The sequence below is a fragment of the Hylobates moloch genome, unplaced genomic scaffold (assembly GCF_009828535.3).
Source record: "Hylobates moloch isolate HMO894 unplaced genomic scaffold, HMol_V3 SCAFFOLD_6, whole genome shotgun sequence".
Taxonomy (NCBI): Eukaryota; Metazoa; Chordata; class Mammalia; order Primates; family Hylobatidae; genus Hylobates; species Hylobates moloch.
In genome coordinates this window covers 14,983,137-15,001,343 of record NW_026652281.1, presented here as the reverse complement: position 1 = coordinate 15,001,343, position 18,207 = coordinate 14,983,137, and the positions used below count along the sequence as shown (strand labels likewise).

The following is an 18,207-nucleotide window of genomic DNA, read 5'->3' as shown; positions in this document are numbered from 1 at the left end:
GCATATCTGAATTTAACTTTTCTTTGGGAAGAGGAAAAAGGCTGGAGGGAAAAAAACAGCTAATTCAGCAATAATATATCCTTATTTTCAGCCTTACATCCCATCAGTAGGAATCCATTCAGGAGAGAGAGATCAGAAGAGAAGACCAACTGGAAATGAGAATAAGTTGCGAAGGGGCCTGGCGTTCCCGTCACTCTAGGGAGCTGCCTCCTCTAGGTCTTCGGGGCAAGGCTGGCTGCAGAAAGAGCCTCTTGGCCCCAGAAAATTCACACCCAGGTTGGTCAGCTGTCTTCACCATGCCTGGCAAGACCTCTGCCAGCCTGGACAGACCTGGAATGTGCTGTCTTGAACTGGGTGGGACTTTGAAGCAGAATAAAGGGAAGGTGAGTGAGGTCATCACCTTCATCATCCTCTCACAGGACCAACTTTTATTTTATTTATTCATTTAAGGACAAATTTTTAAAAGTAAAGTGAATGAAACCATTTGTGATTAAGATACAGACAGAACTTCAATGTAGAAAAAAAAAGACCTTGCTGGGAAACAGATGATGAGAAACACTGTAAAACATTTCACAGACGCACAAAAAGCTCACATTGTAAACAGGATTAAGCTGCTCTTGATTTTGCCCGTAACATCAAGGTTTCATTTTGCTCAGCCTGAGATCTCGCTCAATTTCAAACTGCCTGTGATCCACTCGGTCGAGGAAGGCTTTCCGTTCAATGTACCTAGAAGGAAATGAAAACAGTGTTTGTCAGTAGAATCCAGTAGGAGAAACTCCTCCCCTGCATGGTCCTGTCCCCCAGGGATAAACTAAGTTACAGTAAATGGTGCCGAGAGCGACCACCCATGACTCTTCCAGTACAATCCAAACCACTCACATTTGGTCTAAACAAGGATGGTGAAAATAAAAGGAAGGCAACAGCTTATCAATGGGAAAGTATATTAGAGGCTGGGGGGCAGGAAGATCTTGCGATTTTCTAACAAGACTTTAAGAGAAGAAGAACGAACACCGGTTTACACAAGCATGGGTTCAAGTCCTAGCTCTAGCTCACTGATTAGCTGGGCAAAGGAATGAACATCTTTGAGCCTCACTTTTCTCTATGGCAGCATGGTGATGCTGTATTTCTTGGCTTTAGTGGTGTGTTGAATTGGTGGGTAAGAGAAAGCTACACCTGCTGCGTACATACATCAAAACGTGAAAAGGGGGCACGTGGTAATGAAGGAAAGAAGACAATAAAAATGACCTCACAGGGCTGCTCTGAAGGTGAAGTGAGCTGAGGTTCATAAAGTGCACACTTTAGAAGCGATTTAACTGCTTTGAGCTCTTTTCTTCCCCCTATCCTTTTCTCCTCTCTGCGGTATCCTCCACCCCGTTTGGGTCTAGGTTGCTTCTGCTAAGATGACAGGAGAACTCTTTCCCTAAATGCCTCTAAGAGAATGAGGTTAAGGGCCTCTGATCTCTCCTTTCAAGGATCCCCTTGAAAGGTGGACAGTCTGCTCCCTAATCTGGTTGGGTTCAGCAAACTTTCCCTCTGTCCTCCAGGCAGGACGGGAAAGCAGCAAGGGCTGAAGCACAGGCTGGCTGCTTAATGAGACACAGCTGCATCTTAATGCACCTCCTCACCATAAAGTGTGCGGCGATTTGCCTGGGGGGAGGAGATCTCTGCTGCTAATTAATCTATTGAGAGAGCAAAAATTGCCACCGAAAATGGGAGACATAATTGAATCTCTGCACTAATTTTTTTGTTGCACTGTGGAAAATATGCATCTGTCATTACAAAGTCATTACATTTATAGTGAGAATGCTACCAGGTTCAGAAACCTGTGTTCCCCTGCTGAGTCCAGGGCCTTGCTTTCCCTTCCAACAGCATCCTAGGAAGTACCATCCATCCTCCCTCATTTCCAGCTAGGCCTGACTACCCTGACCCTTCTGGAGGGCCGGCCAGAAATGTACAGGCTCTGAGGACAGATGGCTGGAGGTTTGAGTCCTGTCATTTACTGTCTGTGACTCCGCAAGTCACTTAACCTTGCTAGTTCTGTTTCCTAATCTGTAATAATGATAATAAATAATGGCTAGTCATCTCCACTCTGAAGGACTGTTGTGTGGATTAAATAAAATAGTGTCTACGTCACACGGGGCACAGAGCAGGTGCTCAATAAAATGGTAGGTAATGTTGTTATCATGGTTTTAGGAAGCCAGCTTCCAACAGGCTCCTAAGGACAGTATATGGCCCAAGTCTGGACTTATGGTTTCACCAATGAGGAACCAAAACACCTGGTCTGGCTCAGGTACTAAGCTGCTGTGTCAAAACCGTCAATGAGGCCAGAATGGCTGGAAACACAATGACAGGGCCTGCTCTTAGGTTTGATAAAAGCCCTTGGGGTCAGGGTCGTCAGATTTAACAAATAAAAATACAGGCTGCCTGGTTGAATTCGCATTTCAGAGTCCCTGGCAATCAGGGAAGCTGCAGACAGCATGGACCCCTTTAGATAAAGAGAGAAAAAGGGAAGACAGGTAGGGAAGTGTAGACATCTAACAACAAACTCACTTCCCACCTCCCACTAAGAGACCCGTTATTCTCAAGGGGGGGGCTGCTAACCAAAATGGCCTCAGAGGCACGTTCACTACAACTGGTCATCTTTCCACCCCAGCCCCACCAGCCCAAGGGAGGCTCACTACCACGGGGACCAGGATTTTGACAGCACTGCACTTTAACTGTCCCTTGGAAGTGCTAGCAGAAAAAAGAGAGGTGAGCCTCAGCATGAGATCTTGCTGTGCTGTTGTTCGCCCGGGGGTGTAAGAGGAATTTAGGGTATGTTTCAAGAGCCATCTTCCAGTGCTACCTGTCTGGGAGATGAGGTGGAGGGAAGGAGTAAGTAAGTGGCTTTAAGCATTTGGGGTCTTTCTTCCTGACTTTATTTTTTTGAGACAGGGTCTTGCTTTGTGGCTCAGGCTGGAGTGCAGTGGTGCAAACACAGTTCACTGCAGCCTCGACCTCTCAGGCTTAAACAATCCTCCTGCTTCAGCCTCTCAGGTAGCTGGGACCACAGGCACACACCACCACACCTGGCTAATTTAAAATCTTTTGTAAAGATAGGGTCTCTCCACGTTGCCCATGCTGGTCTCAAACTCCTGGGCTCAAGCGATCCTCCCACCTTGGCCTCCAAAGTGCTAGGATTACAGGTGAGAGCCATCGGGCCCAGCCCTGACTTTCCTGTAAATAAGAAGTGACACTTAAATAAGGATGCTAACTGGGTATGAATAAAGGTCCTGCACGTTTCCAGAAGCTGTGTTGGGTCCAGCTGACTTTGAGACTATCAAGAGTGAAGCCCAGGTTGGGTGTTAAACAGGCAGGTGCAGTCGGAGTTTAGGTTTAGGGACGCCTCAGGCAGCAGTGAGGGGAACACGTGCAGGATGCAACTGAATTCTCAAGGGCAACCCAGACAAAGGCCATCAAGGCAGGTCTGGTGACTATTCCCCGATTCACAGCCATCTGCGGGTGCTAACAGGATGCCTGTGATGGCCTTGGTTTACTGCCAAGAGCTGACCATGAACAAAACTACTTGATATGGACTCTCCCACTGCCAAGAGACAGAAAAGGTGCTAAGAATGACAGTAGCTCTGACATTTAGTTTTTGTGTGACTTTGGGCAAGATACTTAACTTTCTGTGCCTTTTTTTCCTTCTCTGTAAAACAGAATAACAATTACAATAACCCTCTGGCAATACAATGAAACTGTGAGAAGTGCTTTGTATACAATAAAACAAAAAATAGCTATGGGAGTTGTCATGGGCTTGGGGTTCTTGCTTCCCATTTCTTCTTTTGTGTGTGTGTGTGTTTTTAGTAGAGATGGGGTTTTGCCATGTTGGTCAGGCTGGTCTTGAACTCCTGGCCTCAAGTGATCTGCCCGCCTCAGCCTTCCGAAGTGCTGGGATTACAGGCGTGAGCCACTCTGCCCGGTCTTGCTTCACATTTCTTCTGACTTGACTTTACCTCTACAGAACCTCAAAACCCAGGGCAACTGGAACAGAGACCAAGAGACTAAATGTCCCTGAAGGAGGATGGGCTCATTAGGAAGGCCACCTCAAAGGTGGCCACTGAGACTCAGGACATTTTCGTGCACTTTAAGTGGGTCACGGTCCCAGAACAGACCCACCTGAGGACAAGTGCAATGGGAATCAAGGCTCTTGCTCTTGATGTATCCGGGTGCTTTTCTGGCCTGTGTGCAGCCCTTTTGGCGGCCCAGCATGACTCAGCCCAGTCCACAGGGAAGCCCAGTGGTGGGGGGTGCCTCATCCCTTTCTGCTCCCATTGCCTTCTGTGGCCCATTTAAGAGGCTCTTCACTTTCTTTAATAAAATATGCTAAGAACCTAAGGGATTTTCTAGTTTTTCCTTTTAGAACCAGGTTACGCACAATAGGCTCTGACATCTTTTGAATCTTCCAACCCAAATTATTTATCTGTCACCAATTTCCCTGAGATCTAGGCCAATGAAAAGGGAGGGAGAAATGGAAGAAGAGGACAAGAGAAGGGTAGGAAATGCTACTAGGGAACATGTCAGCACAAGGCGAGCATCCCAAATCCAAAACCTGAAATCTGAAGTCCTCCAAAATCAGAAACTTTTAAAGCACTGACAAGACACAAGTGGAAAATTCCACACCTGACGTCTTTGCTTTCTGATGGTTCAACGTACACAAACTTTGTTTCAAGCACAAAATTATTTAAAATACTGCATAAAATTACCTCCAGGCTTTGTGTATAAGGTACATATAAAACAAATGAATTCTGTGTTTGTTTAGACTTAGGTCCCATCCCCAAGATTGCTGATGATGTGAAAGCAAATATTTCAAAATTGAAAACGGTCTGAAATCCAAAACACTTCCAGTCCCGAGCACTTCAGATAAGGGATATTCAACCTGTATCTGGGAACCCACCCTGCAGGAGGACAGAGGGCCTTTGAGGGTGGTAAGGCCCAACGGAGCGCTGACCCGACGTGGTCACCCTGGCTGAAGTCCCTCAGATGCCTCCTGCACCGCTGGTCAGGAAGTGGGAGAGCACAGGGAAGTGCAGGGAAACCTGAGGCAGTCACTGAGGACACTCCAAAGCTGCATTACTATCATGCTGCCCAGACAAAGCCAGCATTCTGTTCCCCAAGTGAGCATTCAAGGCAGCACAGATACAGGACAAAAAGTGGGTAAATGCATTTGCCAACACCACAAAGCAATGGGCTACGGAAGCACTCTGAGGCTAGAATAAAGCTCTGGGAATGATGTACAGAGAGATGGACTTTGCTGCCTTGAGAAATGCAATTAAAAGAAGCAGTTTGCCCAATAGTACACCTCCCCCCTTCCAGAGGATTTAACTTGCAAACATCTCAAGGGTTAGACTGGAAGGGCAGTTTCTAATTAAGTTTCTTCTCCACTGCCTTCTTCCCCTGTCACCTCCAGGTTGTGCTGGTTCTGAAAGAGTGACCCTGAGAGGTCATGAAAATAGATTTTTTTGGAGAAAGAAAATATTTTCTCCAGTCCCTCCTTCATGCCTCTCCAACTCACGAAAACAGCTGGTCTCCAATTGTAACCTTCAATTGTGTGGTCAGACAGCAGCAGCTGGCACTAGCCAGTGTTTCTCTTCTCTACGCATGGATTCCTCCCCCTAAGTCAGTTGGCCCCCGCCTTAGCACTGCTAGATGCCAAGCTGCCGCTGCTGATCACCACCAAGAAACCTGTGTAATGGGTTACAGGACTGCAGGGCTGATCCTGGAATGCTGTACTGGGCCCTGGGAGTCTGGAGCTCAGAGGAAAAGCAGCAAATCTTTGCTGGACAGATGACTGTCTCCGGTACAGGCACTTCAACCAACTCTGCTGACTGAAATGACGCCTGGATGGAAACATCATTCTGACACATTATGCTCTTCTTTTCTGGGTGATTAATTCTAATCCTACTTACCAGGAGGCAGATTTGCATGACTGAGGTCCACCACCACTCAGCCCGGGAAACAGACCGTCTCAAAAAAAAAAAAAAAAAAACCAAACAAAAGCCATGACTATCTGCTAGCTAATGGGATGGGTGTTTAGATACTGCCATGGTGCAGCACCTGCTCTGGGCTGGTAACAGAATAGGGAACAAGATGTTGCCCTCAGGGGCTTACCATAGATGAACAAAACATGACATCAGATGATAGTGTCACGGAGAAAATCAAACAGGGTAATGTGACTGAGGGTTCCTTGGGTGGGGGTACTCTAGAATGCCATCCGCATAGAGCCCTGGATGACAAACCAGAGCCTCCTGGGGGAGGAGCACTACACAGAGACAGTGAGGCTGGGCCGCAGCGAGCTGGGGGAGAAGAGGACAGAGGTAGGCAGGGAACAGCTCGGGGAGGGCCTGGTTAACACTGATTTGAAGGGCCACTGGGGGGTGTTCCGCAGGGAAGAGATGAAAAATGGTATTTTTAAATGACTGCTTCCGCTGCTGGGTGGAGAATGGATGAACAGGTACAGAGGTAGAAGCAGGGAGCGGAGCAGATGTCTGCGGCCTGTACTGGGGTGGTGGTAGTGGGGCTGCACGAATAGAAATAAGCTGAAGTATTTTGTGATGAAACCATCAATTGGACTTGTGGGATGTTGGTGGAAAGACAGGAAATCAAGGATGAAGCCCAAGTTCTTCTTTTTTTTGAGACGGAGTTTCGCTCTTGTTGCCCAGGCTGGAGTGCAACGGCATGATCTCGGCTCATTGCAACCTCCGCCTCCCGGGTTCAAGCAATTCTCTAGCCTCAGCCTCCCAAGTAGCTGGGATTACACGTGCCCACTACCACGCCCGGCTAATTTTTGTATTTCAGTAGAGACGGGGTTTCACCATGTGGGCCAGGCTGGTCTCAAACTCCTGACCTCAGGTAATCTGCCTGCCTCGGCCTCCCAAAGTGTTGGGATTACAGGCATGAGCCACCATGCCTGGCCCCAAGTTTTTCTTTTAACAGTAGGGTAGACAGTGATGTGCCATTTCCTAAGAATTCTGAGGAATGAGGGTTCTGTTTATGAAGGGAAAGCAAGTATTTGATTTTGAAAGTTAAGTCTGATGTGTCTTGGACAACCAGAAGGAGATGTCAACTAACAGCTGAAATGTAAGCCTGGAGCTCAGTGGAATGGTCAGGGCAGGGGATACTTTTTTTTTTTTTTTTGAGTCTTCGGTAGAGAATGGTAGCTGCAACTTGCAACTAGTGAGCTTTCCTGGGGAGGAAGAGATGACTGCCCAGGGCCCAGCCCTGGGATTTCCCAAGTTTAAAGGCCCAGGGAAGGAAAAAAAGCCAGCCAGGGATTCTGGGAGGAGATGCCACCAAGCTCTACTTCCCACCACTGTGGAAAATATTCCTGAAGAGTTGGCAGGAACACATCAGGAAGAAACTTAAAGGAATAAAGCATCTAGCTTTCCAGTAAGGCCCGAGGCGTGGTGAGGTCAGTAACGGCAGGTGGGAGAAAGAAAAGCGAGCACAGGACTCATGGAAAAGGGAGAGGACTCCTACTGATAAACATGCCCGGCCTTTCCTCTACTTATTTAATTCCCGCAATAATCACGAGAGGTATATTAAAATGTTTCTACTTTATATATGAGGAAAATGGGGCTAGTACCTATGGTATGGGAAGAGCCAAGATTTGAATTGTTTATTGTAAAACATAATATAAATACAGAAGAGTGCATGAACTGGGCAAGGGCAATGAATCATTATAAAACAAGTGCTCGTGTGGCTCTGACTTGGTTAGAAGTAGAAGGCTGGAGCCTGGAGGAGGTGCCTGTGTAATTCTTCCCCAAAAACCTGCAGCCCACTCAGGTGACAGCCTGCCCAGAGCCTGTGTCTGTGTCTTCATTTCCTTGCTTTAAGTTTCTTTTTTCTCAACATTAGAGTTTTGTTGTGTCTTTTTTTTTTTCTTTTGTAAAGAGACATGGTCTTTCTCTGTTATCCAGGCTGGAGTGCAGTGAGTAGCTAGGACTATGGGTGCGTGTCACTGTACCTGTCTTATGCTTCTAGAATTTTGAACCTGTGGTCTAGTGATTCTCAACCTTGGCTGTGCATAAGAATCACCTGAGAAGTAAAATTTAAAGATGCAGATATTTGTGACCTACCTGTTCTAGACTCTTGATTCAGCAGCTCTGTATAGAGGTGGTCACCTGAACTTTGGAAAATGTCACCAGAGGATTCTCATGCTCAGCCAAGGTGAGGAACAGAGCGCCAGTCCCTTCGCTGGCCTAGGGGCTGGGCTCCTTTAATCCATCTGCAGGAGCCAGAAAAGGAGAGTGAGTGGAGATGTGGGGCTGGGCACTCAAGAAGGCAGGTGAGAAGGGCTGAGGCAGAGCACAGAGCCAGTAGATCTGCACTGGAAGCATGTAGTCACATCTGTGGAATCTGGCTGGGCGAATGAGGGGAGAAGCCTCAAGCAAAGGAGGGAAAAGCAGAGCATAAAGGAGGATGGTATTAGTTAGTTATTCCCTAACCCAGTTATGTGACTTTGCACTGCCTGAAAAGTTCTCACTAGGCAGATGTTCTTTTTAATCTTCTTTTCTCTTCCACTCTACATTTTGTTAACTCTTCCTATCTTTAACAGCACCACTCCTTACTTTTTTTTTAATTGAAAATTTTTATTTTTTGGGACAGGGTCTCACTCTTTCACCCAGGCTGGAATGCACTGGTGCGATCAGAGCTCACTGCACCCTCAATCTTCTGGAGGTGAGCGATCCTCACGCCTAAGCCTCCCAAGTAACTGGGACTACAGGTGTGCACCAAGCCCAACTAATGTTTTTGGTTTTTAGTAGAGGCAAGGTCTTGCTATGTTGCCCAGGCTGGTCCTGAGCTCAAGCAATCCTCCTGCCTTGGCCTCCCAAAGTGCTGGGATTGCAGGAGTGAGCCACTGCTCCCAGCACTCCTTACTTTTCTAAGACTTCTACTAACTCAAAGCAGAGTGAACACTGTCCAACTCATATAATCAATATTCAGAGAAGCAATAATGTGTAGCACACACTGATAGTTCCTCTGCTGTCTCAGATCACTGTGCAAGAGTGGAGAACAGGACGGAGCTGCGAGTTAGTGGAGCTGAATCTGAATGGAGAAGTATGGGGCGCATGTCAGAGCTGCCACTCGTGAAGAGACAACACTGAACTTCACCCGGAGTCTTCCCCGATCACTCTGGCTCCCTCTCCCTGTCCTGTAGCATTCCAGCTTAGACTGATAGTTAAACAAGCTCAGGAAGCTGTTTAAAATGTTTTTTTTTGGGCTGGGCATGGTGGCTCACGCCTGTAATCCCAGAACTTTGGGAGGCCGAGGCGGGTGGATCACGAGGCCAGGAGTTTGAGACCAGCCTGCCCAACATGGTGAAACCCCGTCTCTACTAAAAATACAAAAATTAGTTGGGCGTGTAGGCGCGTGCCTGTAATCCCAGCTACTGGGGAGGCTGAGGCAGAAGAACCGCTTGAACTCGGCAGGCAGAGGTTGCAGTGAGCCAAGGTCATGCCATTGCACTCCAGCCTGGGTGACAGGGTGAGACTCCGTCTCCCAATAAATAAATACATAAATAAATGTTTAGGAAAAAAAAAAAACATACTGGTCAGCTTCCAGGTTCATTTAGATAATCTTGAAGCCTAATTTAGAAATATGATCCCCCCAAACAAATCCTTTGCCTGTCATTAATAACCTGAATGAGCTGGGTGCAGGGGTGTGCCCCTGTAGTCCTAGCTACACAGGAGGCCGAGGCAGGAGGATCATTTGAGCTCAAAAGTTTGAGACCAGCCTGGGCAACATAGTGAGACCCTGTCTCTTAAAAAAAACTTGAATGACTTGGACTTAATGCAAGCCTTTATGTGACAGGTGTTCTGTAAAGTGCTTTATGTATATTACATATACGTAAGCAATACATATATTATCTCATGAGATTATCACAACCACATAGTGAGGATGGTATCATTATCCCAGTTTTATTGGTAAAGGAGCTGAGCCTCAGAGATGTCCAGTATGCTGGTGGAGAAGAGCTTACTGGTAAGGAGCAGAGCTGCCGAGCAGCCAGGGCTCTCTGGTGGGACACTCAACATTTCCTTTCATGGCTAGGGGTGAGGACTGTTGATTTTGAGCCATGAAGCCATTTCTGTGGTAACTTCCTTAGTGCCTTCTGAGGTCCGTAAGTACTACTTATGAACACCTTTTCTTTCTTTTCTTTTCCTTTCTCTCTCTCTCTCTTACTTTCTTGAGACAGAGTCTTGCTCTGTCACCCAGGCTGGAGTGCAGTGGTTCAATCTTGGCTCACTGCAACCTCCACCTACCGGGTTCAAGTGATCCTCCTGCCCCAGCCTCCCAAGTAGCTGGGATTACAAGCGTGCACCACTATGCCTGGCTAATTCTTGTATTTTTCGTAGGATGGGGTTTTGCCAGGTTGGCTAGGCTGGTCTCGAACTCCTGACCTCAAGTGATCTGCCCGCCTCGGCCTCCGAAAATGCCGTGATTACAGGTGTGAACCACCATGCCTGGCCACCATTTCTTTCTTGATTTTTGTTTAATCGCCAGTAAGACAAATATGACAAGGAAAGGACCCTTTTTACAACTGAATACATAGGTTATGAACATCCTCTTTGTATTCCACAGCAAAGAGAAAGAGGTGCAAGTGATGGCCTGCGGTGCTGTCTGAGGGCATGGCCTATCACACAGGCTATAGCCAAGGGTAAAGCCCCACCCTGGGCCATAATGACACAGACAAAAAAAAATTCACAATAATGCAACATCTAGGCATTCCATTGGCTCAGTTTTTGATGGATTTAAACTAGTTTGGCTTCTCGGAAGGACAAATGATTCAGATAAGGCCAAGGCTGCTACCGTGGGCCAGATCCAACCACTAGGCAACTTACAGTTCACTGGAGCTGTAATTCAGCAAATTCAGCTTGGCAGACGTGACTGGCCCTGAGAGTACTCCTCACATGCCCCGCCTTCCCTCCACCCGCAGTGGCCTTCCCAGTGACAGGCCCTGCCCCACACTGGAACAGAGCCTTACTGACAAACCAAAGTGCTCACATTTTTAGTTCCACCATGAAAAGCTCCTGCTTGCTTACAGTGGGCAGTTTGTCTCCAATAAATCATTTGATTTCAGGGTTCTGAGGATTTTCCAAGGCATATAACCTACTCCTTCTTACCCCTCTTTCCCTCGATTATGGATAGCCAGTTCTTCACCAATCCCCTCCTCCTCCTTGAAGTTCTCCCAGTCCAGTTTGGACTTCTCAAGGGTGCTCATTTTCTGCTTCTTGGCACCAATTTTCCCCAAAAGGCTGCTCATGCCACTTGATCTTTTTAACCTAAGGAAAGAAAATACGAAAGATGTAGCAGGTAAAAACTCTGATCTCTAGATTAACAGTTTTTTTGATGCAAATGGGAATCCCCTAGATTGGAGCCATTTACCTTAGTGGAAGCCATGTTCATATTTGGGGCATTTCCTTCCTGGTGTGGAGAGCACTGTAAGTAAACTGGAACTCTAATGTGCTTTTCCTGCTTAACACCACTGTCTGCTCTCCTGAGCTGCGAACAGGAAATCCTGCCTCCTTCAGACCTCTGTGGGCTCTGTGTGGCAGGTCTCTGCTTGCAAGGAGGTGGGGAGCAGCGCTTCAGGCAGGGCTTTGGAGTCACATGCCAAGGTCCAACTTCCAGCTTAACTGTGTGACTCTAGGCCAGTTACTTACTGCATGTTCCTTGGTTTCCTAATCTACAAAGCAAATGCTTACTCACAGGCTGTGGTGTATCTTACACGTAAAGGGCTAAAACAGCACTTGGCACAGCGTCAAGGTGCAATAAGCATGAGCTACTCTGAGTCACTGTCATCGTTTAAGCTTAAAGCCCCAGGGGGTTCTTTTAAGAGAAAGAGAACCAGTTCCCAACACTGATGAGTGAAAAGTCACAGTACTGTAAGAGGGTTCTAAAATCAGTTTCCTTTCAACTCCTGTGAGTTGAGCCCTGGTTTTTTCCAGGAGGTGGAGAACATTCCTCACTCCGAACGCTCACACGGGGAATGTACAGCCTGTGCTCCACTTACTGGTGATGCTATCATGGACAGTGGGAGAAACCCCAGATGCCCAAATTCAAGTCTTGGCAGGTCAAATGTTTCCAGTCATTGTTAAACATATGAGATAAAATAAGAAAAGCAAAATGCAGGTAAGATGGTATGAGGGAAGGTTTGGTCTCTTTATGAAATGAAACGAAATCATCTACCAGCATGTAGGAACTTGGAAGTTATTTTCTGCCTCATGGGGATATGCAAGAAAGTTAAATATTTTTAAAAACTATGAGCTAATGTCACATGGTCTACTGATAATAATACCTTTACTTGTCTAGAATGTTTGCTCTCCAAGTGCTTTTGTAACCATGATCTCATCTAACTCTCACTAAGGCCTGTGACACAGGACCCAGTCTCAGAGTTGGAAGGGATCATCTTCGAAATAGCCTAGTATCACCCTAACCCATTCCGAAACCCCACGTCCCTGCCGCACAGTAAGGTGAACGACTACTCACCCCTGTGCCTGGGGTGAGCCAACAGGCCAACGTCCACACTGAACACCAGACTGCTGGGACTGAACAATGACCCTAAACATTCTCATTCTATTAACTTTAGTAGAGAGGATGTCAGCTTCCCTGTTTGGGTCACACCCCAGTACATGCTGAGCTTAAGATCAACTCAGAATAGGCTGGGCAAGCTTCATCATTCTTGTATTAAGTTGGACAAATAAACAAAGTTCAGAGAGGTTAAATGATAAAACAAGGGTCAAAGCAATAGACAATGCAGATCTGGGACAAAGCAAGATCTCTCCCAACTCTCAGAGTGGTGCACTGCGCTATCTCGCCTCCAGATGAGAAGTGACTTGAGAGATTTTCTCATTAGTTACTTTACTTCCCAGTTTGCTTAAGAGAACTCCAAATAGCTCTTTATGAGCTTTCAATTCACATCTTCTAAGCACTGTTTTCCAGACAACTCAACCCTTACAATGTCATATGCGCACGTGAGTGCACGCACACACACACACTCTTTCTCTTTCACCATTTTACCAGGAACGGAGCCTGAGTGGGGATATGGAAACTTACTGTGTCTCAAATCTTTTTCCTTCTCACCTTCCTTACTGCTACTGCCTGAATTCTCATTTTTATATCACCTGGATAATTGAACAGCCTCTTTACTGGTCTCCCTGACCTGTTTTTCCCCATCCTCACTCAATGGCCCTATCCTGGTATCTAGTGACATGCTGTAATTAGACTGAATTTTCCAAAACACAAAGCTTATCATGTCTTTCTGCTTAAATGTCTCTTCACTGACCCCTTTTTATTTTTATTTATTTTTATTTTTTGAGACAGAGTTTCTCTCTTGTTGCCCAGGCTGGAGTGCACTGGCGTGATCTCGGCTCACTGCAACCTCTGCCTCCTGGGTTCAAGCGATTCTCCTGTCTCAGTCTCCCAAGTAGCCGGGATTACAGGCGCCTGCCACCACACCTGCCTAATTTTTTTTTTCTTTTTTTTTTTTATTAATTTTTTTTTGCACACAAAAACAATAAACATTTTCTAAAAATACATATAAACAAAAAGATGCGTATCAAACATATTAGGAAGGTTGCACATGGGAAGACGGGGAATAGAAATGGGGAGTGGGAATCAAAATAAATGAGAGAGGGACTTTATATGGATCAGTGATAATAACTCGATCCTCTATTTGACGAAGAAGGAGAACGAAGAGGAAGAAAAAGAAAGTGGGACAAAGGATCAGAAAGGGAGGAAAATAGAAAAAATTAGAGTATGACTCCAGGATAGACCTGTTTTGTTGTCACTGAGTTGGTTGGTTGGTTGGTCTGTTGTATTTTTAATATGTTTCGCCATGTTGGCCAGACTGGTCTCGAACTCCTAGCCCGAAGTGATCAACCCGCCTCGGCCCCCCAGAGTGCCGGGACCACAGGCGTGAGCCACCACGTCCAGCCCCCAGATTGCTTCTGGCCTCCGTGGTATACCTCCCAGACGGGGCGGTCGGGCAGAGGTGCTCCCCACATCCCAGACGGGGCGGCCGGGCAGAGGCGCTCCTCACTTCCCAGACCGGGCGGCCAGGCAGAGACGCTCCTCACTTCTTCCCAGATGGGGCGGCCGGGCAGAGGTGCTCCTCATTTCTTCCCAGACGGGGCGGCCGGGCAGAGGCGCTCCTCACTTCCCAGACGGGGCGACCGGGTAGACGCGTTGCTCATTTCTTCCCAGACGGGGCGGCCGGGCAGAGGCGCTCCTCACTTCTTCCCAGACGGGGCGGCCAGGCAGAGGCGCTCCTCACTCCCCAGACGATGGGTGGCCGGGCAGAGGCGCGCCTCACTTCCCAGACGATGGGTGGCCGGGCAGAGGCACTCCTCACTCCCCAGACGATGGGTGGCCGGGCAGAACACCTGCCTAATTTTTTGTATTTTTAGTAGAGATAGGGTTTTGCCATGTTGGGCAGGCTGTTCTCAAACTCCTGATCTTGGGTGATCTGCCCACCTCGGCCTCCCGAAGTGCTGGGATTACAGGTGTGAGCCACTGCGCCGAGGCCCACTGACCCCTTTTTAAAACATATTAATTAAAATAAATTTTTATGTATTTACTTTTTTAGAGACAGGTTCTCACTCTGTTACCCAGGCTAGAGTACAGCAGTGAAATCACAGCTTACTACAGCCTCAATCTCCCTGGGTCAAGTGATCCTCCCACCTCAGTCTCCTGAGTTGCAGAGACTACAGGTGTGTGCCACCACGTTCAACTATCTTTTTTATGATTTGTAGAGACAGGGTCTTGCTATGTTGCCCAAGGCTGGTCTCAAACTCTTGGACTCAAGCAATCCTCCTGCCTTGGCCTCCCGAAGAGCCACCATATTAAGCCTTATCTCAGCTTTAAAACCACTTCCTCCAGGAAGCCTTCCCTAACCTCTGGATTAGGTGCCCCGGTGGTATTTCTATCATACCAGTTCTTTTCATATGGGAACACTGATCTTTTCTTTAGATGCTTGTGAACTCTTATTTCAGCTGCAGCTGCACTAAATGGTTCTGGGCAAGTGCAGACTCACTGTTGACAACACCCCAACAAAAGCATATGCCTGAGGACTTTCCATTTCTGGCTGCAGGGTCTCCTCTGAGCCTGCCTGCATGCCACAAGTACTGCCCGGACAGGTGGTGGAGCTCAAGCCATTGGGGCTAGCCTGAAGGAACACAAAAGCTGGTGGTTAAATGGCCAGCCTCCTACCCTCACAAGGTAGTTGTAGGAGGTGGAATGCTTCTCAGAAGTTCTGGTGGCATCAAGCCCTCATGGCCTTGGAATTGTACTCTTATATTGAATTTTCCTCCTTCCTTGTCTCATTCTTTCCACCACTCACACCTGCTTCCTGGGATCACTTCCCAAATAAACTCCCTGCACTCAAAATCCTTGTCTTATGTTCTGCTTTGAGGGGACTCTAACTAAGGCTTTTAGGAGAAAAATTATTTTCCTCGTGTAATCTTTATCTTTCTGTAGCTATTTAAGTCCCTGTGTCTCCAAACCTCTCTACCCACTGATAGAGTTCTGCGAACAGTGAGCACTCAATTAAGTCAACAATGTCACCTGGATTGCAGAACCAACTCATGGAAGAGAATCAGATCTTTGTAGAACAAAGTATTTTTTAGAGCACTTCTACACTGGAGATTTTAAGGGGAACAATTCACTTTTATTCTCCCATCAGCTCTCAACAGCCCAGGGTTCCCCATTTAATTTGGGCAGCACCACAGTCTATGTACGCCACCTCTCCCCTTCAGCCTACAGCTCCAGTGGTACTCCTGGGTTAGGCCATCTTTTTGACGAATTACTTTGAGAAGTCTATGAGAAACTTGATTTTTTGATGCACAGCAGTGAGAAGGTTTCCAGAAAAGGAAAAAAACCATAATACCCCTTTGCCTTGCTCACCATTAAACATCAGTAAAATGTCACCTGTGCTATTATGCTTTTGGGGAAGGCTTCCAGCTCTCCTTTCACTGGGTCATTAACAAGGTGTGAGATGTCCTAATGTGACAGTCTCTAAAGCAAAATGATCTGTCTTTTATTTGAGGCTAAATCAAAGTGAATGACACACTGATAGCAACAGCCAGAACACACAGGGGGTTCATCATAACCAGGAGACCAGCAGCTTCTTCCTAGAACCTGGTTGTGGGCTCCCTCAGGGTTCTCAGCCCTCCCACTCACCCTCCCACCCTGAGAGGGGTTTCATTGTCCTAATCCTGGTGTCATTTCAGCACCGCTTTCAGAAAGGCAGATTTACTGTGATCTTGCCCCTTTCTCTGCCACAAAGGTACAACAACCAGGCTTTCAGGAAGCTGAGGCGGGAAAGAATCAGTCTCTGGGCAGGGGCCGCTGACCCTATTCTGAGAAAGAACACAGGAAAGCCTACTTCAGCCACGCACCTCCCTCTGAGAACTATGGCTAGCAGGGGACAAATCAGCACTGGCTCTCCAGGCATCTGGCAACTGTGTATATTGGAAAACTGTAGAATGGGGAAGTCAGAATTCCCTTGGAGATTTGTTTTCATCAAGAACCAATCCAGCCGGTGCTGTGGCTCACGCCTGTAATCCCAGCACTTTGGGAGGCCAAGGCGGGCGGATCACGAGGTCAGGAGATCGAGACCATCCTGGCTAACACGGTGAAACCCCGTCTCTACTAAAAATACAAAAAATTAGCCGGGTGTGGTGGCGGACGCCTGTAGTCCCAGCTACTCGGGAGGCTGAGGCAGGAGAATGGCATGAACCCGGGAGGTGGAGCTTGCAGTGAGCTGAGATCACGCCACTGCACTCCAGCCTGGGTGACAGAGCGAGACTCCATCTCAAAAAAAAAAACCCAATCCAGTTCCAGACCAACAGAACCACTGGTTTCTTTGTTCTTTATTCTAAGCCGTAGGGCAAGGTACTGCCAGAAAGTCTGCTTTAACAGACCACTCTCCAGACAACAGTACTTCATTGAGTCAAGAGACTCCTCACCCACCTGTTGCAAGTCAAAGTTCAAAGAAATGCACCATGCATTTGCTCACCCAGATTATATCCCAAATGTTAGGCTGAGGCACCCTGGAATGTTATTACCAAGATGTTTCCAATGTCACAATGGCATTGCAACCACCTCCCCCTGAACATCACATGACTTTGTTGACCTTACTACCATAAATTTGATGTAAAGACTAATCCTGTTCAAGGAGTGTGGACTTTGCTCTCACCAGCCAGCTTCCGTGCCATAAGAGAGAGTGGCTGAGTGCAGCTCATACTGGTGAAAGAGACACTTATTTTCCAAGCTTATCTTTCTTGCATATTTTGTTCAGTTATCCATCAATCAGCAATTATCTTCAACTCCCTTCCCACCATGCCAGACCAAGACCTATCATAACACCAGACACCAACCAAGACCTTGATTAAGAAACTCAGAAAAGTAAAAGAGACACAGAATGTAAAATGACAAGTCATCTTTTTCCTTTCTAGGTTCAAAGTTTATAATGAAAATTTTCTAGAACTTATTCTGCTTCTCTTTAGCAAAAGAAATGTAATTTTAACAAAAATGTCATATTAACTAAACAATAAACTTCATCCTGTTGAGTCTGTCATAGAGATATTATGGTAACTTGTTTACCTTGCTCCATGTCCATCAGCACTGACTTGGATTTGTCCAACCGATTTATTTTGGAGCAAGAGCACTGTTCTATCTGACCACTCTCAGCAATGCCTGGGATCCTGCTATTTGTTTAAAAGAGGTACTGGAAAGGAGCTGGGAGAGTAACTTGCCAAGTGGAAAGGCTGACAGGGCTTACCAACTGTTTGTGAAGGATGGTAGAAGATCTTTCCTGGTGATCTTTAAAATCATCCCCAGGTACCCAGCTGTCTCACAGAATAGAATTTTAGGTTTGGAAAGGAATTCAGTCATTCATTCATTGTATTCATTCAACAGAGATTACTGAGAACTTACTCTCTACCAGACACTGTGCTCGGAATGGGGATATAAAAATATACAAAGCTTAATTTTCGGCTTCAAAACAAAAATCTAGTGGAGGACAGATCAACATACAGGCAAACTGTAACCACATATTATAAGCGCACAAAAGAAGAAGAGCTGAAGGCATGTTTAGTCTAACCTCCTTATTTTATAGATCAGTCAACTAAACTCCAAAAGGTTAAGAAACCTGCCCAAGTTTATAGC

At 46.7% G+C, this 18,207-nt stretch overlaps 1 protein-coding gene across 1 annotated transcript in view; it reads right to left on the bottom strand.

The window, feature by feature from the left end:
• Positions 1-396: 396 nt before the first annotated feature.
• CFDP1 (craniofacial development protein 1) overlaps positions 397-18,207 on the bottom strand; it is a 151,831-nt gene continuing 134,020 nt past the window's right edge. The window contains exons 6-7 of the mRNA XM_032156409.2: positions 11,163-11,321; positions 397-726 (exon numbers count right to left, since the gene is read on the bottom strand). Coding sequence (XP_032012300.1) covers positions 636-726; positions 11,163-11,321 — 250 coding nt within the window. The 3' untranslated portion in view covers positions 397-635. The remainder of the gene's footprint in view (positions 727-11,162; positions 11,322-18,207) is intronic.